At 50.2% G+C, this 25,575-nt stretch overlaps 1 protein-coding gene and 1 long non-coding RNA gene across 5 annotated transcripts in view; one reads left to right on the forward strand and one right to left on the reverse strand.

The window, feature by feature from the left end:
* CALN1 (calneuron 1) overlaps positions 1-25,575 on the forward strand; it is an 88,655-nt gene extending 63,080 nt beyond the window's left edge. For all 4 annotated transcript variants that reach the window (XM_086858911.1, XM_023939044.2, XM_086858913.1 and 1 more), the window contains 2 exons: positions 15,761-15,914; positions 19,028-25,575. In XM_086858911.1, the coding sequence (XP_086715037.1) occupies positions 15,761-15,914; positions 19,028-19,155 (282 nt within the window). In that variant the 3' untranslated portion in view covers positions 19,156-25,575. The remainder of the gene's footprint in view (positions 1-15,760; positions 15,915-19,027) is intronic.
* LOC111937630 (uncharacterized) lies at positions 9,015-19,030 on the reverse strand. Its single transcript, XR_002868679.2, has 3 exons — positions 18,413-19,030; positions 11,017-16,499; positions 9,015-10,383 (listed from the first exon to the last, which is right to left on the reverse strand). It is a non-coding gene; the product is annotated as an uncharacterized LOC111937630 (long non-coding RNA).

A 25,575-nucleotide genomic window follows, 5' to 3' on the forward strand; every position in this document is an offset into this window, starting at 1 on the left:
ACCACGTCCCAAATAATGAATTGCACAGAAAATGAGGTCTGGAATTCCATTCAGAAGGCTTTTCTGTAGCTGGGAATAAATAAAATCCCTGATTACGAGGGTTTTGATCGCTGGTGTTGCATCTGAAATGCGACAGAGGTCAAAGTCTCAGCTCACTGCAGGGATGGGAACAGTTCTTGTTCATAATTAGAAAATCATTAAGGTTGGGAAAGACCTTTGAGATCATCAAGTCCAACCTAAAGCCAAAATGAAGTGCAGGAAGGAGATACAGGAAATAGGGGAGAACAGAAAAATAAATAAATAGATACATCCATTTGAACCTAGCACTGCAATGGCAATCTGAAGAGGAGAGCCTGGGCTCTGGAGATGTGGAATGGGATTTCAGGAGCTCCTGAATTGCTGGATCAGTCTGTAAATGCAGCTTTGATTTAGACATTGATTGAAAACCCTCCCCAGTTGCACAGTACGAGGGTGGGCAGTGTCAGGGTGCTTTTAGCCAATTGTTTTTAGCCAGTTTTACCAAACTGGAGAATCTTTGGGGCACAATGACAAGAGCAGTGACTTTGAGGAGGCAGCAATATTCCCTCTCAGTGTGCAGGTCACCGTGGGTGGGGGATGATGGAGCCCCGTTCCCTTTTAGCATGAACAAGACATGTTCAAACTTTAAATACTTCAAATATCACTGACAATAAAAAGTCACATTCTTTCAACGTGATGAACCCAGTGATTCATAAGTCTCTGTTCTCTTTAGAGCAGGGGAAGGTGCCTAAGATGGAAATATTTCCCAGAAAATCAGATTTCAGTCTGTGGGGATGGAGAGGTTGAAGAGGTGACAGGGTCCCAGCTGTGCAGGCAGAGCCCCCCAGGGACACCAGAAAGGTGCCCAAAGGCTGCTCAGGGAGTGAATCCCTCCAGCAGCACTGCCAGACACCCAGCACAGAACAGAATCCCAGGGGCAGCTGCTGCCTGAGGAATGAACTCAGCTCAGGAGAGGGATCTGCTGACCGCCTCCCTCCCTGCTGCAATGCTGAGCCTCAGCACCGAGGGAGCAGGAGCCTTTGGGAACTCATTTCCACTCAGCTCAGGGGAGAAGTCAATCAGTTAATGGCTTTAATTAGCAATATTTGCATGTCTTCCCCTAAGCACAGGCACAGATTTGCCCACGCTGGGGCACCGGGATTCAAGCTGTCCCTTGGATGTGCCACACACAAATCCCTCTTTTTTCCAAGCAAAACACACCTGGGGCTCTGTTTGAAGCAGCCTCTCCTGTCTGTGGCAGAGCCTGTACCTGGGCACATCCACTGCAACTGCTCTGGCTCCTCCTGTTTCTCCTCTGGCTCCTTGGGGAACAAATCCAAGTGCTGCATGTTCCATTTTTATGCAGGAAGCAGGAATTTCACATCCCTGTCTCAATGTGTGATGAGCTATCAGGGGAGCAGGACTCCTGAAATCCCAGGAACTGATCTGATCACACAGGCAGAGCTTGTGGTTGCTTCCAAGGTATGATGGGATCAAGGAGATAAAATTTTAATTAAATGACAATGATTCCCAGGTTTAATGGATTTTTCAGCGTTCCTTGGAAACAAACCCCACAAGAGCTGAGCTTTGTGGTGCTGAGGGATGTGGGGTTATTGCTGCCAACCCCATCTTCCTTCCCCATCTGTTTCTCAGTTGCTTCTGCAACATTTCAGAGCAAAATCTCACCCTCATAAAATCAGTCCTGGTAGGAACAGAGAGCAACGGGGCACCTGCTCCACGTGCACTGTTCCAAGCTGCCTGTGGAGTGGGTAATGGAGAATTATTGCAAATATTGTGTGTGTTTACATTTCTTTTATTAATAACTTCATCCAGCAGAGCTTCAGAGCTTCCTTACGCTGGGAATAGAGGTTGGATCTTGTTGAAAAGTGAGTTTGTCTCTGTGTAAAAACCTCCTGGCTGTGCATTCCAGCAGGGCTGGGAGCAGCAGGAGATGCTGGAAGCCATCAGGGGTGCAAAGGAGCAGCTGCTGGGCAGTGCTGGCACCAAAGCCAGCAGCTTCTGCTGCCTCCCTGCTCTGCTGGATCCTGGGCCAGAGCTCTGCCTGACCCGAGGCACCAATCCAGCACCTTCCATCTCCCAGGGGAGTCCTGGAGAGCTCCTGGCCCTGCACAGACACCCCAACAATCCCTCCCTGTCCAAACTCTCCTGCAGCTCCAGCGGCCTCGGGGCCGTGCCCGTTCCTTGGGGAGCCTGGGGATTCCTTGAGCACCTCTGGGGAAGAACCTTTCCCTGAGATCCACCCCAAGAAAGCAGAGCATGGATTTGCCACCTTGCCTGGCTCCCAGTGGAGCACCCAGGAAGCATTTATTCTTTTTTCCAGTCTGTCATTTTACCAGGAAACATTGGTTGCCGTGGGAAAAGTTTTGTTTTCAGATTTGATTCAGTGCCCTTCTCCTTTTGCCCTTGGGGGTGACCATTGTGCCTTGGATTCTGCCTAAAGCCAGGCTTTGAAGTCCAGTGCATTGCTGGGACGTGTGTCCAACAATTCCAGATAACCCAGACAATGCAGACACCTGGATTTGTGTTTAATTCCTACCTGAGCCTTGGCCATGGCCTCCCACACGGGAAGACCTGCTCCATCCTCCCTGGAAAGCACTCAGCTTTGTTTTTCTATTTGGGTGCTTTTTCCTACTGCTTGGCTGACATTTCCTCCATCTTTCCTTTGTTTTCGTGTGCCTGTGGAGCTGGGGATGGAGTCAGGAGTTCTCAGACGGATTGCCAGGCAGGGAAGCAGCCTCAGTAATAAAAGGCATAAAAACAACCCCCTCCTAAACCCAATCCATTACTTCCCTGCTCACACGCTGAAAATGCAAACTCGACTTATTAACTCAGCATTCACTCCTGATTCCATGATTTTATGTTTGCCTTTTATATCCATAATATCCATTTTCCACTTTCATAACACCCAACAAAAAAAATCCCTTCCCAATCCCGCCCTCTTTGTTCTCCTCTGTTTGCAGGCAGTCTGACTCAGCAGGAGCACATCTGGAGCTCAGCTGCAGCTGTGCCCAGCCTGCTGGGGGACCTGGGGGAGTCTCAGCCCTCCCACGCTCAGTTTGAGGCAGGAACTGGAGCTGGTGTGAAGATAACGCTCTGCCAAAGCGAAACTTTGATAAACAAACTGCTTTTCCCTATTATTTCCAATGGGAAATTGGACATGCAGTCCAAAGTATTGAAGTGCACATTTGGAAAGTGGGATTGTCCTGGAATCCCTCTGAGGCTTTGGGAGCAAAGGGGTGGTTCAGGGGTTTGTATAAAATAACAGTGTGACAAGGGGATGAGTTCACATCAATGAGCTGTGTTATCCATCAGAATGAGCCAAAATTCCATGGATAAGGAGATAAAAAAACTCAGGTGGAGACAAAAAAACTCAGGTGGTGTCAGGTTTTCCTGGTTGTTGCCAGTGTAATTCCCACCAGCCCTTAAAATACAGGAAAATGGCACAATTCTCCAAAATGTAAAAACCCACTTAGGCCAACAGTTCCTGGATTCAAGAGAAATACAAAATGTAGCTCATTAAATCATGGAATCATGAAATCATGGAATCATAGAACTCTGGAATTATAGAATCATGGAATAATGAAATCATAGAATCATGGAATAATGAAATCATAGAATCATGGAATAATGAAATCATAGAATCAGGGCATCATTACATCATAGAACCATGGAATCCCAGAATCATGAAATCATGGAATCCTTGAATGGTTTGGGCTGGAAGAGACCTTAAAGCTGCCCTTGTTCCAGCCCATGTCCCACAGTGTGGAACAGCTACAGACTGAGATGGGCTCCTTGAGAAGCAGCCTTTCCTCCCCCAGGGCCAGCACGGAGTTTTGGGAGTTTCTCCTGGGGAATGAGATCCTGGAGTTATTTTTATCAGCTCCATGGGCATGTCAGCTCAGCCCTCAGCAGTTAAACAGAAAACTGGGAATGGTTGAGAAAGGAATAGGGAAAAAACCAGTTTGTGGTGTGTGTTCACTTCTTGGATGTCATTGAGATCTGCTCCACTGGGTCTTGGAAGGGACGTGGTGGGATTGGAGAAGTTATTGAGGAGGAAAACTTCATCAATTCCAGGTGGTGCTTCTCAAGAGGAAATTTTGGTGGCTAAAAAGAAGAAACTTAGGTGGAGAAAAAGATAACTGGGTTATCTTTTCTATGTCAGAATTTGGGAAGGTGATGACTGGAGCTGGGGAGGGTAGAAGTGAAACAGGAGACAGTTTCAGAACAAGCCCAAAGAGAGGATTTCTCCTGCAAGGTGTGAAATTTCCTGTCAGTACAAGTTGGATGTGCTGGAAGTGCACAGAACTTCCCAAAATAACTTGGCAAATTATTCACTCGAGGTGTCCTGCTTCCCTTCTGCAGTGAAGGTGGGATTCTTCTACTGATCTCTACTCTGAACCTGCCCAAGCACGTGTCCTTCCATGGGTTATTACATCCAGCAGGAGGAAAACTTCTTCCCAAAGAAAGAGATGGGGTTTAGGGGATACTAAAAGTGACCATTATGCTCTTTTTCCTTTCCATGAGATAAGCAAGTAGCAGCTGTGATAGGCCTTTATCTTGAACTTGAGCAGTCCAGACCCCACAGTTCCAGCACCAGCAGTGGAGGAAATGAGCTCTGATGTGCTCTGAAAGCCAGCACTCTCCCTCCTTCATCTTCCAGCATTCAATATTTCCTCTTCCAGCATTCAATACTTCATCAGGAATTTGCTTCTCATGGCACTCTAAACCTCACCATTGCCCCAGAATGCCCTGGAGTGATGGATTGTATCATTAGTATCTAAATGTGGGATTAAAAACTCCAATTGATCCTCGCGGAGGCAACAGAAAATTCCAATTTAAGCCATCACTTTTTATTTTTCTTGCATAAGTTACAGTCAGGACTAATGATGTCTGGGGCTTCCTTCTGCCTTGCCTTTTGTTCTGTAGTTAGCAAAGTCTGCATCTTCCCAGGAACTTCTCCCATTCCATTGATCTGGGAGTCTCTGCCAAGGCTGCAGTTAGCAGCAGGAATGTGCTATAAGGGTGGGAAGGATTTCCTGCCCCTTGGGATTGCTGGGATTGCTGTTGTGTCTCCTGAGGAACCTCAGCACCAGCCCTGGCACTGCTGCACTTGGACCACACAGAATTCCAGGATCACTGGGGCTGGAAAATCCCTCCAGGATCATGGAACCCACCCTGTTCCCATCCCCACCGTGTCCCCAGCCCAGAGCACTCAGTGCCACCTCCAGGGATGGGATCCCAACCCTCCCTGGGCACTTCCAGTGCCTGAGCTCCCTTTCCATGGGGAAATTCCTGCTCTGTCCCCCCTGAGCCTGCCCTGGCCCAGCCTGAGGCCGTTCCCTCTCCTCCTGTCCCTGTTCCCTGGGATAAGATCCCAAATCTCCCCCAGCTGTCCCCTCCTGCCAGGGACTTGTGCAGAGCCACAAGAGCCCCCTGAGCCTCCTTTGCTCCAGGCTGAGCCCCTTCCCAGCTCCCTCAGGAATTCTCCAGCCCCTTCCCAGCTCCTCAGGAATTCTCCAGCCCCTTCCCAGCTCCGTTCCCATCCCTGGACACGCTCCAGCCCCTGGGGGTCTGCATTGCCCTGGGGGGCCCTGGACTGTCCCCATGGTTTGAGGGGTCTCAGCAGTGCCAAACATCCCTGGACCGTCCCAGCCCCTCCTGCAGCTCCTCTCGTTCCCCATCTCCGTGGGAATGCTCCAGTCTGGGATCACAACCTCTGTGTCCTGTGCTGGGCCCAGATGGTGGAGCCTGAGGGAAAACTGCAAGAATTAAGAAACAAACAACAGCATAAAGAGTTATTTTTGATTTAAAATGCAGCACCCAGAGAAAGGCCAGAGCTACCTGGATGTCCTCACCTGATGAATTATTTATGTCTGATGACAACAATGCTCTGACTCAGTGCTGGTGTTTGAAGCAGAACTTCAGATCACCCAAGACTCACAAACCACACTCTGTCAAAAATTCCTTTCTTCCCCAAACCCATTTCTCACCTGTAGGAATATTTCAGATGTGTTTTCACAAAGCTGCCTGACTTGTAATTAGCGAGTGCTCGCACAACAAACTATTAAAGAGCAATTAGCTGAGGGAAATTCACCGGAGCTGTTTGCAGGGCTGAGGAAGAGTGATAACATTTCCTTGATGGAGGCATGTCAAATTTACACAGCCAAATCCCGGAAATTTATCAAATCCTCAGGATTCCCTGTGATCCTGTTCATTTTAGGGAGTTTTCATTAGCACCTCTGAAGAGCAGCTAACAGTAACACCTGTTCCCAGGATGTTTTTTCCATCTTATCTTGCATGTGTTGCTTTGGCTCTTTGAACTCTGAGAGAAGCAGATTCCCCTTTGTTCTCCCAGATCCTGAGCACCTCATTTATATTGATTCCTTTATTAATTGACAGAATATATAAACATTATAAATATATATAAAATATGTTTAAATATAAATGTAAACATATATACATGTCTATATATAAATATACATAAATATATATAATATAAATGTTATAAACAATATATTTATTATATTATAAAATATAATAAAACTAAGTTTTATTCCTTCTCACTGCATATAATATTGCCTTGTCAACTCTGACAACTTCTCTCTTCCCAAATAATTTGAAAATTATGCATGGATGCTGCAAACTGCTCCAAATGGTATTTGCAATGCTTTCCTTTTAATTACATCAGTTCTGATGGAGATGGATGTGCACACACAGCCAGAGCAGTTCTGGGGGCTCAGGGACTCCATTCCCTGCAGCTCTTTCCAGCTTTTCCCTTGGAGAATCAAAACCACCAAACTTCTCCAACCAGAAGGGTTTAATACAGAAGGTGGCAGAGTGTTGTGAACTTTTGTTGCCTAAATGTAAATTTTATTCCATCAACCATGATGCCAAAAAAGAAAAAACACAATGGAATTAAAAAAAAAACAAAAACAACAAGACCAAAACAAAATGCTGAAGAATCCACATTTCCCTTTACTGGGAAAAAAAAAATTAGTGAAAAATGGACCTGTTTTGATGCCTGGGCTCCAGGCAGATCTGACAAAGTCTGCTCACCTTATCTCCCTGATAAAATCCAGGTGCACTTGACACACTCAGGTAGAGAGCAGATATTTCAGCCTGGCTGCAGCACTGACAGCAGAATTAATCCACAGCAAATGGGCACAATTTACAGAGATGGTGAAACATCAGCCTTGGAGCAGCTGCTCCAGGGAAGGTGGCCCTGCCCAGATGGTTTCCAGGTTCCTTCCAAGCCAAACCATTCTGGGATTCAGAGATTCTGAGTTACCAAAGAGCAGCAGCTCTCGGTGCATTTCAGCTTGTTCCTTTCTTCTTGCTTTGCTTTACCCACTCCTGATGAAATTGGCTGTTGTGAAATGATTCTTAGGGCAGCAAAGGCTGGGGGAGCCCAAGAAATGCCAAAGCAGGTGGGGGGACGCTCTGAGGGCACAGCTTCCCCTCGGTGTGGCTGTGCCAAACAGGACAGAGAAGGGGCAGGAAAAGAGCAGCTCAAAGTCCTGAGCAGATGTGGATTTCTCTCTCCTGAGGGATTTCAAAGTGGGATGAAGCGCTCCAGGAGAAGTGTCAGAAGTGACAGGAGCTGATGAGCTGGAACAGCTGGCCAGGGAGCACAGATTTCCTGCAGGGAGAGGCAGCTTCTTGTGAGAGGGAACACAGGAAAACTGACATGTGTCACCAAGGAAAAGGGAAAAGGGAAAAGGGCTTTCTGGATCTGGTGCTGGAGCCTGACCCCAGGCAAGGAAAGGAGCAGAACCTTTCCAAAGGGCTCTTCTGCAGCCAGGCATTGAGGGGTGTCACCCCTGAGAGCTGGGGGGACCCATCAGGCCTGAGCCCAACCCACAGGGTCACTGCGCAGGGCAGGAAGGCAGCAAGATTTGCATTTGTTCAGACAAATGAGCAAAGTTCAAGATAAATCAAGCTCAAGGACTCCCCTCAGCCAGGACGATGGATGTGATCCCAAACACCCAGGGATCACAATCCCATTTGGGCTTCAGCAGACGCTCTGTCCTCTGCAAAAAGCTCTGAAGATGTTCCCAGGTCAGGGAACACTGTCCCAGGTTGGGACAAGTCCAGCCTGGCCTTGGGCACTGCCAGGGATCCAGGGGCAGCCCCAACCCCTGCCCACCCTGCCAGGGAACAGTTCCTGCCCAAAATCCCATCCAGCCCTGGCCTCTGGCCATTCCCTGTGTCCTGTCCCTCCATCCCTTGTCCAAAGTCTCTCCCCATCTTTTCTGTCAGATCCTTCAGGCACAGCAAGGCCGCCCTGAGCTCACCCTGGAGCTTCTCCTCACCATGTGAACAATCCCAGCTGTCCCAGCCTCTCCTCCCAGCAGAGCTGCTCCATCCCCAGTGGGTTGGGCTCTGTTTGGAAGCCCAGCTTTGATTTGCCCCCAGGTGCTGTCTCTGGGCTCTTCTAGCCCCCCTTCAGCAAGGCACGGAGTGGGGGAAATGAGCTGCCATGTGACAATTTACTCAGTTTATTTTAGTGGGACAAGAGCCCTTAAGTGTCACTGAGCTAAATATTTCTCTAATTCATGCAGAACTGAAGAGCAATTAGCAGCCTGATGTCACAGGCCTAGGTCAGAGCTGTCTCTGGTGATGTGGCTGTTCCAAGGTGGGAGCTCAGGGCTGCATGGGGCTGAACTCTTCTACCTTGGTGACAGTCCCCAGCTGCCAGGGCAGGCTCAGGCTGGAGATCAGGGAAGGTTTTTCCCCCAGAGGTGCTGGCACTGCCCAGGGAATGGTCCCAGCCTGAGGCTGCCGAGCTCCAGGAGCTCTCAGGACGCCCAGGGTGGGATTGTTGGGGTGGCTGCAGGGCCAGGGGCTGGGCTGGGTGATCCCTGGGTGTCCCTTTCCAGTCAGGATATTCTGGGATTCTACATTCAGCTCCCCAGAGACTCAAGGTCAGATCTGCCATAAAGGATACCCCAAGATAAAAGATAATCCAAACCCTGTAATAAAAGATCAAAGATAATCCAAAGGCATTTATTTATTGTGATATAGCACAGCAAAATCTGATAATTGGGCAGTTCAGACAGGACAGGGAAGGAAAATTCACTGGACCTGCTCCATCTGCTGTGTTCTGAGGAGCCTCTTGAATTCATGGTGTAGATGATGGGATGGAAAGGCTGGTGCTGGGAGGATCCCACTGCATTCCCAGTGGGATCCAAACAAACACGTGGAGCTCCTAAATGAGTTCCCAATCTGCACCACCTCTGCTCGTCCCAAGAGGCATTTCCCAGCTCTTCCCACATTTCACCTGCTCTGTGCTGTGGGATCACCTGTGCTGGGGCCAGCTCTGCTCCTGCTTTCCCCGTGCCTCCTGAGCTCCCCTGCAGGAAAAGCTGCTCATTTATCCCAGTGTGGAGGTGCCAGTGCTCCCTCCTTGGTGCAGACTGACTCAGCCATTAAAATCACTTGGCTGAAGTTTATTTTTCAGCACTGACAGCTGATCTGTATTTTCTCCTCTCTCTCTGTTATTGGTGGCTGCCAGGAGCTCACAAATGCCAAGTGAATTGCTGGAGGGGACTTCAGAAGTGATCACCTTGTTTGTAGCATGGCAAGGAAAAAAATTATGGGCTCTCAGCACTGGAGTAACTGAGCAGATACTCCAGGCTTTAGTTTTGATGTCATGGTTTTCAGCTGAATTAATCTTAGTTTCAAACAATAGTTGCTAAATGGAGAGCAAAAGGTGACATAAAAAGAATTACAGCATGCAAATATAAGGAAAGGCAAATCCACATCCCAGCACAAGGTGACAGAGAGAAACAAATTCAAAATATTCAAATCATTTCTGTCCTTCCTTCCCATCCTCTGAGCCTTGGTGCACCAGCATCAATTTTTCACATCCTCTGCTCTGGAATTGCTGAACTGAGCTGCAGCTGGGGGGGATTTTTGCACTGTTTGTGTCTCCAGCTGAATTTGAGATTCACTCACTTCACTCAGGGCTCTTGACGTGTCAGGAGAGATCCATGACAGGGAGCTCACTGTCACCCCTCAGCAAATGTGTGATCGTGGCAGGCAGGGGAGGCTGATGGGGTGGGCTTTGGAGAAACCCCAGGTTCTAAAGCTGGGGGGAAGTTGGAAAAATACCCCCAAACTGTGGTGTTGGTGTGCCTTGTCTGAGCAGCTGCTGGGGCACTGGGCAGGGCCCACTGGGACACTCTGGTGGTGGCACTTCCATCTCCTCTCTGTCAGCTCCCATTAGGAATGCCTGGCATTTCGAATTTGTTATTTCTTCCTTCTCCTTAGGAAGTGCCACTTTGACAAATCATGACTTTTCCCTGCACAGATGAATTTCTCCTGCTTTAGGTGAATTTCTCACTGTGAAAAAAAAAAAAAAAAGTCTTTTCAATATTTCATGTCTTGCAAATGAGAAGGTGCCAGTCCTGAGGTCCTGGGATATGCTAGAGCATGTGATGTCAGCTCAGATATAAATGCTAAGAAAAGGGGGAGGAAGGGGGGAATTCATTATTTACAATGTTTGCCTTTGGGGAAACCAGTCCAGGGGCTGGAGTCCTTCCTGGGGAGTGGCTGAACATCACTTGCTGATGGAAGTAGAGAAGAAAGACTTTGGGTTTTTTCTCTTTGCCCTTTTGCTTTAGAGGGTGGGCAGGCCCTGGCACAGGTGCCCAGAGCAGCCCCTGGATCCCTGGCAGTGCCCAAGGCCAGGCTGGATGGGGCTTGGAGCGACCTGGAATCATGGAAGGTGTCCCATGGCAGGGATGAACTTTGAATTCCCTCCCAACCCAACCAGTTCTGGATTCTATCCTGGCTCTGGCTGGTGCTGCACAGCAGGATTAGAAGCTCTCTTTTCTGCCTCATTGTTATTATTTTTTGTTAACCGCTGTCAGCAGTGCCAAGGATGCCTCAAGTCCCCCACAGCAGCTCTGGGTCTGCCTTACAAAGCCTTTATTAATTATTATGTCCTTTATGCAGTTCAGGAACAAGTCTCACCTTCTAATCCACTTCTCCCAGCATTCTCAAAACATTTGTACTGTTAAGTAAAAAAATTGGTTTCCATTGGCAGAGGGTTTTCAGGAGACAGCAGCAGCAGGGCCCATTAATTCACCTCACTCAGGTTTCTGCTGCCTCATCCCATTCAGGAGCAGATTAAAGATCATTTCTCCAGGCAGGGATCTGCAGCAGCCTGAGAAAAATGGGGAAAAGGCCGAGGGTCGGCCTCAATCTGCTTGGTGAAACAGACAGGGGAGGTTATTATTGCCTTTGCTTCCCCACACTCCACAATCCCCCTGTGTTTATCAGGTTTATCAGGTTTATCATTGCTGCCACAGGCTGCTGTCCTTGGCCGAGCCTCACCTGGCACCCAGCAGAGGTGTCCTCAGGCCTTGCTGCTGCCTGTATTGGGAATTCCAGCATTCCCAGACCCAGCAGAATTCCAACATTCCCAGTCCCAGCAGAACTCCAGCATTCCCAGATCCAGCAGGATTCCAGCATTCCCAGACCCAGCAGAATTCCAACATTCCCAGACCCAGCAGAATTCCAACATTCCCAGTCCCAGCAGAACTCCAGCATTCCCAGTCCCAGCAGGATTCCAGCATTCCCAGTCCCAGCAGGATTCCAGCATTCCCAGTCCCAGCAGAACTCCAGCATTCCCAGACCCAGCAGGATTCCAGCATTCCCAGATCCAGCAGAACTCCAGCATTCCCAGATCCAGCAGAACTCCAGCATTCCCAGTCCCAGCAGAACTCCAGCATTCCCAGACCCAGCAGAACTCCAGCATTCCCACACCCAGCAGGATTCCAGCATTCCCAGATCCAGCAGAGCTGCCCCTGAGGGTCCCCCTGGGGTGCAGGCCCCCTGCTCTCCCCTGATGGAGGAGCGTTTTGTGGGGCACAGACAGAAGGATTCTTTCCCCTTGGAATATTTGGAGTTTTGGCCCAGCCCTCGCAGTGCTCTGCCCCAGGTCCCTTTGCTGTGCCCTCACCGAGCCAGGAGATCTGGGGGGAGGCTGAAGGTGGTCGGTGCCAAATGGAAATTCCCACTTTTAGCCCCCATGAGATGTTTTTAGTTTGCCAGAGGCTCCCCCAGGCCGACATGGAAGGGCAGGAAGGTGCACCCCTCATTAGGGATTCCCTTTGATTAGCACCGGCCTGGGGAGAGGCCTAAACCCACGCCACAGAAATTGCTGGGGCCTGTCAATTTGTGCTGCAGCCGCAGAGCATTCTCTAATTAAAGGAAACCACCAAACCACCACTTCTCTGTGGTTTACTAAACTATTTCAAGTTAATTGAATGGGGCCTGGATTAACATTCCTGCTGTGTTTGCTGTGGAGGTGGTGCCTGTCAGGGGGCCTATTCCTCTTAGCCCAGTTTAAGAACCATTAGAACCCAGCTGGGAAGTGGGGAGGCACAGGCAAAGAGCAGCTCCCCTGCTTAAATCATTGCCCCAAAATTAGTCTGGGTCTAGTAAGGGCTGGGACCAGCCTCAGCAGAGGGAATTTCATCTCCAGGTTTGTTCTGGGATGGAAATGGTTTCTTTGCAGCCCAGCCCCAGCACTTCCCATCCCCAGAGCCGAGTGTGTCCCTGGGGATTCCTGGCTCTGGCTCCTGGGGGTTCCAGCCCCTGTCCCAGGTGTGTCCCTGGCCTCATCCCCCTGCAGGGCAGCAAGGCCACCCTGGGATCCCAGACAGGAGCCTTCCACTCTGTTGTTTTAAAGCTGAGCTGATAGGAAATGATCAGAAGTGTTATTCCAGCATTTCACTCTCTCAAGGAACAAGCCCTTCCCGTTGGGCCGTTCCTGCTCAGAGCAGAAGAGCCTGGGCCAGGTTGGACACTACCTGGGAATGGGGCTCTGCAGGCAGGGCAGACACAAATTTGGGAAATTTCAGTGAGGGAGACTCAAGGAACTGAGGTAGGGATTCATTCCCTGCAGGAATCTTAAGTCAAGAAGGAAACTACAGGCTGCATTGGATCAGATCCTCTTTCCTTTCCAGATATCTCATGGGACAACATGGTCCAGCTTCAGGAGTCCCTCAGGAGCTGCACTGCCCAGTTCCTGGTGGTCTCCATAGCTCCCACTCCCAGCAGCACCTCGGCACAGTTTGTGTTCCACTGCTCACAGCGAATTATTCCAAGGCTCACAAGCTGCTCCATTGATTTCCCCTAATTATAAATCCTATAGAAAGTTTCCAGCTTGCCACAGTCCCCATTTTCCTCCCCTTGGAGTCAATAAAAGTTAAGAGTTGCTCCCGGGTTCCTGTCATTACCACAATAAAACCCAGAGTAATTGAAAAGTGAATCAGGGAGATTGCTGGCTTGGAGAGCAGGGATAATTGGAATTACTTGGGAGCCCAAGCAGAGCTTGTCCCTGCCTGCCCCGAGCTGGAGCCATCCTGGACACTCTGCCAGGCTGACACAGAGCTCAGGGACGATGGATGTCTTGCATGGAGTAAACCAGGAGCAAGGACCACACTCCTGCCGAGAGACCAAAATTCACTGCATAAATTCACAGACTGACAGAGTGCTTTGAGTTGGAAGGGACCCCCAAAGATCATTGAGTCCAACTTCCATGAGCCAATGGGGGTGATTTTGAATCCCATCTGAGGTTGTTCCACTTCCTAAAAGATACAAATGACAACAAAACAATAAAAAAGATAATTTCTCTCTCTATTAGCATAACATTTGAGATGCAGAAGCAGCTGAGCATTTGTCAAGAGAACAATTCCTTCCCTCCAGACAGATTTTATCTGGTACAGGAAGACCCCAAACCCCTCAAGTCATTACTGCTGGCACAATTTGAGGATGAGCTGATCCCCAGAGTTGTGTTTGTGCTCCAGCCTGGAGCAGAAGCAGGAGGACAGAAGACTCTGCAAAATCTTTTTGGTTGCAGAGCTGGGAGAGAGGGAGAGCAGCAAAGACTGAGAGGCTGAGAGAGCTGGGGCTGTGCAGCCTGGGGAAGGGGAGGCTGTGCAGAGACCTTCCAGCACCTCCCAGGGTCTGCAGGGGACACGGGGAAGGCAGAGAGGGACCCTGCATCAGGAACTGGAGTGCCAAGACACAGGGAATGGCTCCCAGTGCCAGAGGACAGGAATGGATGGGATTTTGGGCAGGAATTGTTCCCTGGCAGGGTGGGCTGCCCCTGGATCCCTGGCAGTGCCCAAGGCCAGGCTGGACACTGGGAGGTGTCCCTGCTATGGCAGGGGTGGCACTGGATGGGCTTTAAGGTCCTTCCAACTCATCCCATCCTGGGATTCTCATCACAGCCTGAGGTTTTCTCCCCTGATCACTGCTCATTGCAGAGATGCAGAATCATTCATCTTCCGAGGGGTTAATGAAGGAGCCTAAGCACACTTTGTTTCAATGTTCCCATATATCCCTGTGTGTGCAGGCAGGTTTGCACACTTCCATCTGGTTTTATCCAGCACACACAGAAACACCAATTCCTCCAATTCACTTATTTCCTGCACAGATCCCAGCCCTGCTGCAGGAAATGTGCAGGGAGGTGGGCAGCAGGGACCAGAGACCAAGTTCCCGGCTCAGTCCAGATGAAAAGCATTTCTGTGAGCAGCAGGGATGATGGGTTTGGTGTTTCTGCTGTCCTTGTTCCTCAGGGATTCAGCTAAAAATAGTGAGCGCTCATTGTCACCAGTGGCTCCTTGGTGCCCAGTTCAAAGCTGGGCTGCAAATACCCCTGGGATTTAATCACCAATTTCCATCCTGCTTTGTTGTGCATGAACAAATCTCACCAGCCCTGCTCTGCTGTCTTTATTGTTGAAAAGGGAGCAGCTGTGCTCTTCACATCCTGTTCCATGACAAAAAGCGTTTCTCCTGGCAACTGAAGGTGTGGAAATTTGGGATAATTCCTCTGGTTGCCTTGCAGCAGCGCTGGGGCTGTGGTTGGAGGTTTGCAAGGGGCAGTGAGGGGTTCCCAGCCCTCCTGGGCAGCTTCCTGCAGTGCTGATTGCATGGGGGTAAATCCAAGGATTTCTCACCCAACATCCATCCTGCATTCCTTTGGAGCCATCATCCCAGGAATCTCCAGCCTGAAATTGAGCCCCTTCCTGGCTCCACCAATCCAGCAAACCCATAACCCCATCCCTGTGGCCACCTCCTGCCTGCAGGAGCAGCCCCTCAGCATGTGGTGACCCCACTCCACCCCACTGGGGCTGATGTTCAACCTCTGCTGGAATTCTCATCCAGTTCCTGGCTCACGGACAATTTCCCAAGGCCAATACCAGTCTGGGGTCTGCTGTAGTTTGTGGGTTTGGTTTTTCTGCCTCCAGGGAATCAGAATCACAGAAAGGCTTGGGGTGGGAGCAACCTCAAAGCCCACACAGTGCCACCCCTGCCATGGCAGGGACATCTCCCACTGTCCCAGGTGCTCCCAGCCCCATCCAGCCTGGCCTTGGGCACTGCCAGGGATCCAGGGGTGCCACAGCTGCTCTGGGTACCTGTGCCAGGGCTCTCCACCCTCCCAGAGAGCAATTCCTGCCCAATATCCCATCTAACCTCTGGCAGTGGGGAGCCATCCCCCCTTGTCCTGTCCTGCGTGGTCTCCAGCCTGTGACCAGCACGAAACAGGAGCTGACAGGGCCAAGAGCCATTTACAGCACTCCCTGTTAGAGTGAAACCAACCCCAAAGAGCCAAAACCCACACTGAGCTGTTGAAATGAGGCTGATGAAACACAAGTTGGGGACTGTGGCATTGCCCTGGGTGTAACTGGGCTCTCTCCCACAGTTTGACATGCAGAGGATAACGCTGGAGGAGCTGAAGCATATCCTGTACCACGCCTTCCGCGACCACCTCACCATGAAGGACATCGAGAACATCATCATCAACGAGGAGGAGAGCTTGAATGAGAACTCTGGGAACTGCCAAACGGAGTTTGAAGGTGAGAGGGAAAGTCCCTGGGTTTCTGTTCAATTCTCCTCTTCCTGTGTCTGTAAAACTCTCTGTGACCCGGGACAAGGGTGAGTGTCTAAGCCAGGCTGAATTTCCCTGACATCTCTGAAAGGGCAGCAGGCAGAAACACAAGGCAGAGGATGAAGATAGCCCAGTCCTTGGCCTGGCTAATGAATGGGATGCAGCAGCTCCATCCTCACCCTCACCTCTGTTAAACACTGCAGAGGAGCTAGAGGAGCACAGCTGAATTTTAAAAAACCTGCAGGAGGAGGCAGCAGCAACACTCTCTGAATCACACCGAGCAACAATTTTTGTGTTCCTCCTGGAGAGCAGCAGGGAGGGAGAGCTGTTTCTTCCTTGCCTGGAGCTGTTGGTGCCCACTGACCTGCTGATCCCTGGGGACAGGAACCAGCTGTCACTGCTGCAGGGTTTTGGGAGCTTGGCTGAACCATCCCAGAAAAAAAAACGAGTCCCAGATCCTCAGCGTCTCATTTTGGAAGCTCCAGTTTCCAAAAGTGCAGCAGGAACAGCTTTTCTCGTGGGATGTTTTGGCATTGCTGGTGCCAGGCAGAACCTAGAAGCAAAACATCTTTTTTAAATGTTGGGAACACACACAAATCCAGCAGGGAATAAAGATCAGCCGAACTGTCAGCAATGGGACAAAGTTTTGCTCCAGGTGCCAGTGGCAGGGGACAGTTCTGGTGTCTGACAGCTCTGACAGGAGCATTTCTGCCAGGAAAGAATGGGCTGTGTCCCTGCAGCTCTCCAGGCTGCCAGGAATGACCCAGCAGTGCCTTCAGAGCTCCCAGTCCTCAACCACCCTACAGGACTCAGTAGTAGGAATAACATGGGTTGGAATGTGGCACTAAGGGACAGCTCTAAGCTGTCCTGGAGGGTCTCCCTGGGGGTCACTCACTTCCAATTAGTGCACTGAAGGAGATGCCTTTTGGGGAGAATTCCTTGAGTTTAATTTAGGTGTTACCTTGGGATGAGGTGAATTGCACCCTAAAAGAACTTCCTTTTTCTTAGTTCAACTCCCCAAATAGCAATTCAAATATTTCTTTCAGCTCCCATCTATATTTAATGTATCATCCATCCCACTGAAGGGCCTTTAATTCTGGGGAAGAATGAAGCCAGGATGAGCCCCAGTGGTTCTCACTGAGATTTGGGGATCTCCTAGGGGAGACAGGAGCACCTTGGTGAAAGGGGGATCTCCACTCAGTGTCACCTCGGGGTGTGTTCTTGGATCCCAGCCCCAAACCTTTCTCCTCCTGTGGGCAGAGACATCCCCCTTCTCTACAGGTGAGCTGGCTCAGGTCCTGAAGAGATTTCTGTCATACAATTATGCCATTATGGGATAATGAAGTCTTTATGTTGATGAAATCTTCAGTATCAATGTGGATGACAGACCTCGTCCCTCTCACCTCACAGTTTATCCCAGTTCAAATGTCTGTATTGCAGTCAGGGCCAAGCCCAGGGTTTCCTCAGCTCCCTCTGAACATTGAAGTCATTTGCAGGATGTCACATCCAGGGGAAGGACACGCCCAGGGCAGAGGCACAGTTCTGTCCTCAGCTTAATCAGGGCTCAGGGTAGGACAGCGAATGCTGTGTGATTTCATGGGACACAGGGAAAGGACAGTTTGCAGCAGCACTGTGCTCCCAAAGATTTGCAGTGCAGCATCCTTCTCCTGGCAGTTCCCTTGGTCCAGCACTCAGGACAGAGCTGTGGCACAGCAGTGCCAGTGGCTCCAGGGCTGCTGCTGCCTGCCAGGGGGCTTCCACCCCCAGCCCTGACCCTCAAACCCACGGGATGCAGCCAGCAGCTCCTCCCTGCCCCCCCAGCCCACCCAGCTGGGCTGGGAATGACAAACGGAGCTGTAAAACCCAAAATAACTGCAGGCAGCCAGAGCGAGCCACCATCACTCACCTGTGGCAGGGCTGGGACACGGCCACTATAAATAAATACACTGCTGCTGTCCTTGTGAGGAACTGCTTTCCTGCAGGGGAGAAAGCTGCCAGTGCTGGGAGCACATCCCAAAGCCACCCTGGGCATGGTGACCTGGAAACAGCCCGGCCCCATTAACCCCAGCTCCTGCTGCAGGAGTTCTGGGGCAGTGCTCTGTGCCACTGAGGGAGCCTGGAGCAAAGGGGGATCAGGGGGAAATTCTGGCTCTGCACAAGTCCCTGCAGGAGGGGACAGCCGGGGGATCTGCTGCCAGGGAACAGGGACAGGAGGAGAGGGAGACCAAGACAGAGCCATGAACTGGCTTTATTAAGTCACAGCACAAATTCCCACTGACAAGCTTAGTAAAAAGTAAAATTAAAGGAAACAAGTGCTAAAAATCCCAACTCTATCTGCTTTTTAATTGCTGCTCTCACCTCTTTTGTCAATTATTCTGCAAGCATTCACTTGGAAAGGTTCTTAATAAATCTGATTTTGGGCAAGCACAGAAAACTTAAAAAAGTTTGGAAAAGTGACGCACGTACCATGGATATTCCTGGGAATTGTCACAGTGGGGGCCTGAGTGTCATCAGGGAGCACTTCTTGATTTTCCACTCCTTCCCAGTTGACCTGGATGAGTTGGAGGAATTCACACAAGGTCAATAATTGTTGTTAAAGAACTTTAGAGACAGCTTGGTTCAAACTGAAAGAGGGAAAGTTTAGGTCAGAGAGGATAAGAAAGTGTTCCCTGTGAGGAGGGAGAGACCCTGGCACAGGTGCCCAGAGCAGCTGTGGCTGCCCCTGCATCCCTGGAAGTGTCCCAGGTCACTTCCAACCCAACCTTTCTATGATTCCATCTTCACAAAGAGTTTAAAATAAATACAAAGCTAATCCCAAATATCCCTGTGAACATTTAAAGGGATTAAAAGCCATGATGAGGGAGGGGAGTTCCTGAAGGGTTAGGAGGGACTGGGATGGGCTGGTTTGGGAGTCCTGGAAGGTTGGGTGGGTGTGTTGCTCGGGAATGTCCCAGCAGGGAGTGGTGACAGTGAGCACAGGAGGGTTCTAAAGAGAGCCCAGGAGCATTCCTGAGCTGCTGCAGGAGGGAACAGAGGGAACAGAGCCCCTGCCCCCTCTGACCACCCCTCTTGTCCCCGCAGTGCACGCCCAGAAGCAGAACCGCCAGACGTGCGTGCGCAAGAGCCTCATCTGCGCCTTCGCCATGGCCTTCATCATCAGCGTGATGCTGATCGCGGCCAACCAGATCCTGCGCAGCGGCATGGAGTAGTGCTGGCACGGCTGGAGTGGTCCTGGCACGGGATGGCAGCCATGCATGCGCACCCGGGAGAGCTCCCGCCCCGATCCCACGGCACCGACACGCGGGCACAGCCGGCGCCTGCGGCAGGAGCCTGAGCCAGCAGCGTGTCCTGTGAACCAACCACATCCTTTTGGCAGGGACATCAAAGGGCTGTTCTAATGCTTTAAAGGTTTTGTTTCCTAATGCAATAATCCCATATCCAGGAGTCCCGTATTATTGCTTCGAAACAGCAATGGCAGCGCGGAGGAGGCCGGGCTCCGGCGCTCCGCGGTTTGAAGGAGGCCCAGCCTCGGGACTCGTCCTTTCCCCAGGGCCCACTGACTGTCCCACGGAGCTCCCACCGGGCCCACGCTCGCAGGAAGTTGATCGTAGCATTGCCACAAGCGAGTTCCTTTTGTTCCACGTGTTCCAGCTTCACTTTCCTTTTCCCTTATGACCATGCCATGGAGTTTACGGCATTAGAGGGGAGCTAGAGCATCCTTGTACAGTATTTTCTGATGAAAAAAGGGGAGAATTTGCCAGCACCATACAAAATGTCTATTTTTTGCTTCATCAACTCCACCTTTGACATGAGACTGTGGGGTAGCAGGAGTCTGTTGGCCATTTTTTTCTGACTGTGAATCAGGGCTTGAGGAGCACCACCTGGGCATTGCTGAACTTGTGCAAAGTCTTCCAAGGGACTCTGCCACCACCATTGCAGCTCCATTTAGCGCCAGCTAAACTTCCCCCTCCTCGGGCCTTTCTGCATATTCAACATTTCCTCTCCAGCAGTTTTCCCCTTCTTCTTCATTGGTCTTCAAGAATTTTCTTCCCAGGTGAAAATCCTGAGGGAAGCTCTTCTTGAGCTTTCCTCCCCTCTCTTTGCTTGCACAATTTGATTCCATTTCATGTGGCCTGCTCATGATCTGCAGTGAAACCTCCATGGCAGACATCATCCTGTGGGGGAGGTTTTATTTTCACCCACATGGAAAAGTGTGGATTTGACCAGACAAGTTCTCCGTTCCCTCCCAGGATCCATCCCACCACCCCCATCCCATGGGCAGGCTCCAAAGGGGGAAAAGCCGAGTGCAGCAGGAGAAGGAACCAGACCTGAGCCCACTCCCGTGTGTTTGAAGCGTGTCAGACTTCCAGATCGGGGAGCGCTGGGTGCTTTTCCTGGAATACCTCTTGAGGAGCAGCAAGGAGAAGATGGAATGATGCAGAGCAGGGACACCACACGGGAAGTGCAAGGAGCCGGGATTGCTTGGGAATGTGTTTTTCCTTTAAAACTTGATACAAATCCGTGCATTTCCCTTTGGATGAACTGTGCCCCTGGGTGCCACACCAGGACAGAGGTGATCTCCTGCCCTCGTGGGAGGGGTCTCCCAGCTGGTGATCGTGGAGCGCTCCAAGGGAGTTCCACGGAGGCGCTCGGGTGTTGGAGTGGGGTGGCTGTGCTGGGAGAGCTCCAGGCACACCCAGGAGCCCTGAGATGTCGCTCCTGGAAGTGGAGGTGACTGTTCCCTGTGCCACAGAGGGCGGGGTGGCTCCCCTGGGGGTTGCACAGTCCCACACTGCAGCCATTGGCTTCCACTGGATCCATCCCCAACACCCATCCCAGCTCTTGCTTTTCTACCTGAGTGACAACATTTACCTGCATTTTTGGCAGCCTTATTTAAAAGTCTGCTGCTCTTTGTCCTGTCTCCCACCACGCCTTTAAGCTCAAGTCACTTTTAGGTGTCTCAGCTCCCACCTCCACCTTGTCCTGCCATTTTCCTGGTGTCCCCTCCATCCCAAAGACAACACCTTTTCCTCAACAGCTGAGTTGGTTTGTTCTGCCTTTCCCAAACACACAGCTCCTGCATTTCTGTTCTACTGTGACCAACAGAGGTGAACTGCATTTTTTTCATAAAAAAAAAAAGATTTTGTCTCCCAGAAGATGGAGAGATTTCCATTTGCTGCAGGGCAGCAGCAGAATATCTGTGGGATATTCTGGTGTGGGATTCTCGGTGCTGGGGAGCCCAGACACGTTTTCTGTGCTGGGCATTACAGATAATGAGCTTGGAGATCATTTTAAGGAAACTCATCCCCATTTTTAGGTCTCAGGGGTCTGTGGAAAGGTGGCAGCTGTGGGAAAAAAGTCTGAATGTTCCTTGCCACAGAGGAATACTCATTTTGTCCCTGGGATGATGCTGGAGTGAGCATGGGCAGATGGAGGGGAACAGGGAAGAGTTCTGCACTGAGCCCAAACCCACAACCCCAAACCAGGCATTTCCTCACATCTCCTCACCCACAAACCCCCAGCAGACTGCAGGCCCAGAAGCACCTCATGGACAATGATTGTCTGCATTCCCTGAAGCTTTCTGGAAGGTTCCAGAGTTCCTTTCTGCATGCTCCATAAACCCTTGTAAATACAGCCATTCTCCAGCCCAACCCTTCCCCTTGCAGCTCCATTTGTAAAACCAAACCTATAATGAATATATTGGTAAAAGCCATAGCCTGGTGTCAGTAGAGTTCATTGCACAACTCCCCACTGATTTTACTGGGTACAGGATTTTGGGGGCTTTGGGGTGTGATTTTCTGTAGGGAACCTCACGTTTCCATCACGAATCAGGGTCATATCTTGCCAGAGGTCTCCTTTCCCTTCCTCCATCTCCAGGCATCTTTAGTCAGTGACTTCTGGCAATGCAGGATGGATGAGGCCAAGTTATTCCATCCTTTCCTTCCCCACAACCTTCCCATCCAGCAGCATTGGATGTCTCCTACCTCCCTCCCTCCCTGGCTCCATTTATGTAATAACCATTTATCTCCTTTTTTTTTTTTCTCTTCGACACAAGAGGGGAAAAATAGGGCTTTTTGCTGCTTTTACAGACAGGAGGTAAAAATAGAGCAGTAAAATTCTGATTGGAACCTGATGGCAAAAGCTGAGGGGGGAGAAAGCAGAAGAATCAAAGACATAAAAATAAAAACCCCACATCCCATACTTTAAGGAAAAAAAACCCTATTTAAGTGCTAATTAACATACTTTAAAAAATACCCAGACTGCAGCAGAGCTGTCAGAAAAAGCTCTAAACTTCTGCTCTTGCCAGTTCCAGGAGGATTGAAGTGTCTTTTCAGCCCTGCAGTTCTGGAGGAACAGGAGATTGCCATGGCAACCCTGGCTGTTCGTGACATGGGTGCCACCGTGACAGAGCACACGCCATCCCAGACTTCCAGGGATGGGCAAACAGCTCCCAGCAGTGGGACAGGGGCTTTTCATGGATTAGGAAATTATTAGGAATTCGTGAGCAGCTCTGTTGGCTTGGCCACAGAAAAACGTGTGCAATTAAGGGGATTGAGGTGCAGGGAAGGCTTCGAGAGGGACGTGGTGATTTCAGCCCGAGAGGCTTTGGTTCCATTCAGGAGGGACCGAGATCCACTCAGCCTCAGCACTTTCTGTCCTGGGCTTGCTGAGGTCACTTTGGGAAGGTTCTCCAGGTGGGGCTGGAGCTCTGCTGGGAAGGATTTGTGTTCCTGCTCCTGCAAGGCTGCACCCTGACCACCCTGAGCTTTAGCAGCTTGGATTCCCTGCTCCTGGAGGAGCCAGCAGGAGCAACAGCAGCCTCAGCAACGCTGAGATAGCGTGGAGGCCGTGGGGAGGTGAATTCCAGCAAAAGCTGCTAAGGAAGGAGCACTGCTCACCTGTCAGGGTGACAGGAATCACTCTTGTCATTCCAGTTTGTCAGAGCCAAAGCCATTCCCTCGGGGCAGCCGTGAGGAAAGCGCAGCTGGGGAGTGTCCAGGCAGGACAGGGGCAGTGCCTTTGTCCTGTGCACGGCCAGGAGCTGGACACAGGTCCTTGTGGCTCCTTTCCAGCTCAGGATACTCCGTGATGGTGGTGCTGGTTCCCCTGGAGAGCCAGACCTTGCTCACAGCCAGGGGTTAGGCTCCTCCAGGGGTGTCACCTCCAGGGCCAGCCACGAGTGCACCACTGAGGAGGAATTTCTGATCAGAAGCAATGGCAACATAACCAAAAGGTTTGAATTAGGAAAGCTTGGCTTTGTTAGGACCGTGATCCTCACGCTGTGGGAGATGATAGAGAATTAAAGAGAGTTCACAGAATAATCCTTCCTGCTCCATGGGCACCCCCCTATCCCCCAGTCACTGTCAGCACCTGGGACAGTGATCACAGAGCCCAGGTCCAGGGTGAGCAGGAGGGTGGGAGGGAGGAGGATCCCCAGCTCCTGTCCCTGCTCCCCCGTGAGCCTAAGCTGAATATCTGGGTGTAATCCAGTTCATTGGAGAGATTCCATCCTGGTTATCCAGAGGTTTCACCTGCTGGACATGTGCACTGGGAGGGCTGGATGTTGGCTGCTTTCATTCCAGCATCTTGGATACTCTTTAAGCTGGACCAAGTAAAGAGGGGTTTTACATCCAGAACTAGGGTAGGAAGCGATCAAAACAAGCTGAGGTAGAAAACATTCCCAAGGTTCCCAAGCCACTCTGGGTGGCTTAAACCTGTTTGGATGAGCTGAGTTCCCACTGGTCCTTTCTTCCATTGAACCACAGGAATATTTTGTCCCCAAAACCCTCTCTGCACCCTCCTGCCTGTTGCAGGAGAGGGAGACAGCTCCAGGGAGGGGCTCCATTCCCAGCGAGGGCCCTGAAACCCGGGGGGATTCTCAGCTTTTCCCATGGAAAACTCATTCCCTGCACGTGCTGGGAGCTGCCAGGGCTGTCACCACCCCGAGGTGACAGGAGCACAGCCCCTGTCAGCCCTGGATCAGCGAGGGGAGAAGCAGTGGGAGGAATTCCATTAGAATCCCTAAGAATGAAGTCCCTTATTTTACCCACCCCTGTAATCCATGATTTAGTTCCTGCTTTATGGATGAGCGTTTGAAAGAAGAAAAACCAACTCTTCTAAAATGAGAATCTGATGAAGTGTCTTTTTTTCTTGGCTCTGAATCACGCTTCCATTCCTCTGATGAAGATGTACAGAACTTGCTGGGTTTCAATCTATTATTTTACCCTTCTTTGCTCTGACAGTACAATTACATTTCCCTGGCAGCACTTAAAACCTGTTCCTTTCCCAGGATTTTAATGCAGGAAAAGTTTCACAACATTTCCATCTCTGTGTGTTGTTGGCTGTTCTCAGGATGGGCTCTGCATTTCTCCAGTTCAAGAAGGACATTTTAGTCAGCTCTAGGAAGTGCAAAATCTTCACCAAGAGCAAGGCAGGTAGAAAATCTAACACCATTTTAATTGGAAGTGTGCTCCACTTACACCTTTCTGCTGGAAAACTGCTGTAATTTGGCATCTTCACTATGAAATAATTGCAGCCACGGAAGAGGGAGAAAGGAGAAAAAAGAAATCCTCTGGATCTAGAGCTCAATACTCAACAATTTAATGATGAAAGTACCACAGGGTTTTTTTCAATTTTCTGTCAAGACAGACCAAAATATTTTGTAGCCTTGAAAACCATTGCCAAATGAAATTGTTATTTCCCACCCCGTTATTTCCCCAGCTGTTCCTGGCCTGTCTGTGCCAGCATCCCAAAGCAGCAGCTGGATCTGCCCCACTCAGGTGAGATCCATGGTCCAGCTTTCCTTTCCCAGCTGCTCCTGTGTCTCCATCAGCCACCCAGGAGACCTTGGGAAGCTCTGAGGAGGCTCCAGGAGCCCCTCCCTGGTGCCACCAGCCCCTGGGCACATCCTGTCCCTCCTGGGGACAAGTCCAAAGGGTGCAGGTGGTGCTGCCGACACCGATCCCCCAATTCCTACCTCTGTTCCACTGCAGCACCCCAAGGATGGGCTCACATCCCTGAGCAGCTCCTGCTCCCTCAGAGTCATCGGGTCTGAGCAGGTCACAGGCCCCAGGTCAATTAGAAATAACTCATTAGAGTTAATTGGCTTCAGGTAGAACAAGCCCAGGCCCCAGCCTGTTGCCATTTAATCCACAGCAGGGTCTAAGGGCCCAGCACCTCCTGATTCTTCTCTAGGAAGTTCTCTGCTAATCCCTGTGTCTCCCTTTTGTCACCATCTAATGTTTTCCAGCCATTTCCTCTTCATTTGTAAACTCACTGGGGTTTTTTTTGGCTCCTTAATAAAAGACATGGCTTTTTAATTAAAGACAAAAATTCACAAAGTCAGCAGCATAATAGTAAAAAAAAAAAAAAAAAAATCAAACAAAAAACCTTTGTACAAAATACTGTAAATATTAATATAAATTAACTGGGCATGCAACTGAAATAAATCCTATGTTATTGCAAGTTACCTGAGTGTATAAAGGAGTGTATAAAGGAAAACTGAATGCCATATGTATCAGCTGTTCCCTCTAACCAAACTCTACTGTAAATATATAATCTGTATAAAAAAATTTTAATTTTACCATTATTTATGCAATAGAAATAAAGTTTTTTTTTCTTTTGATGAA

The sequence above is a fragment of the Cyanistes caeruleus genome, chromosome 21 (assembly GCF_971803275.1).
Source record: "Cyanistes caeruleus chromosome 21, bCyaCae1.hap1.1, whole genome shotgun sequence".
NCBI classification, from domain to species: domain Eukaryota; kingdom Metazoa; phylum Chordata; class Aves; order Passeriformes; family Paridae; genus Cyanistes; species Cyanistes caeruleus.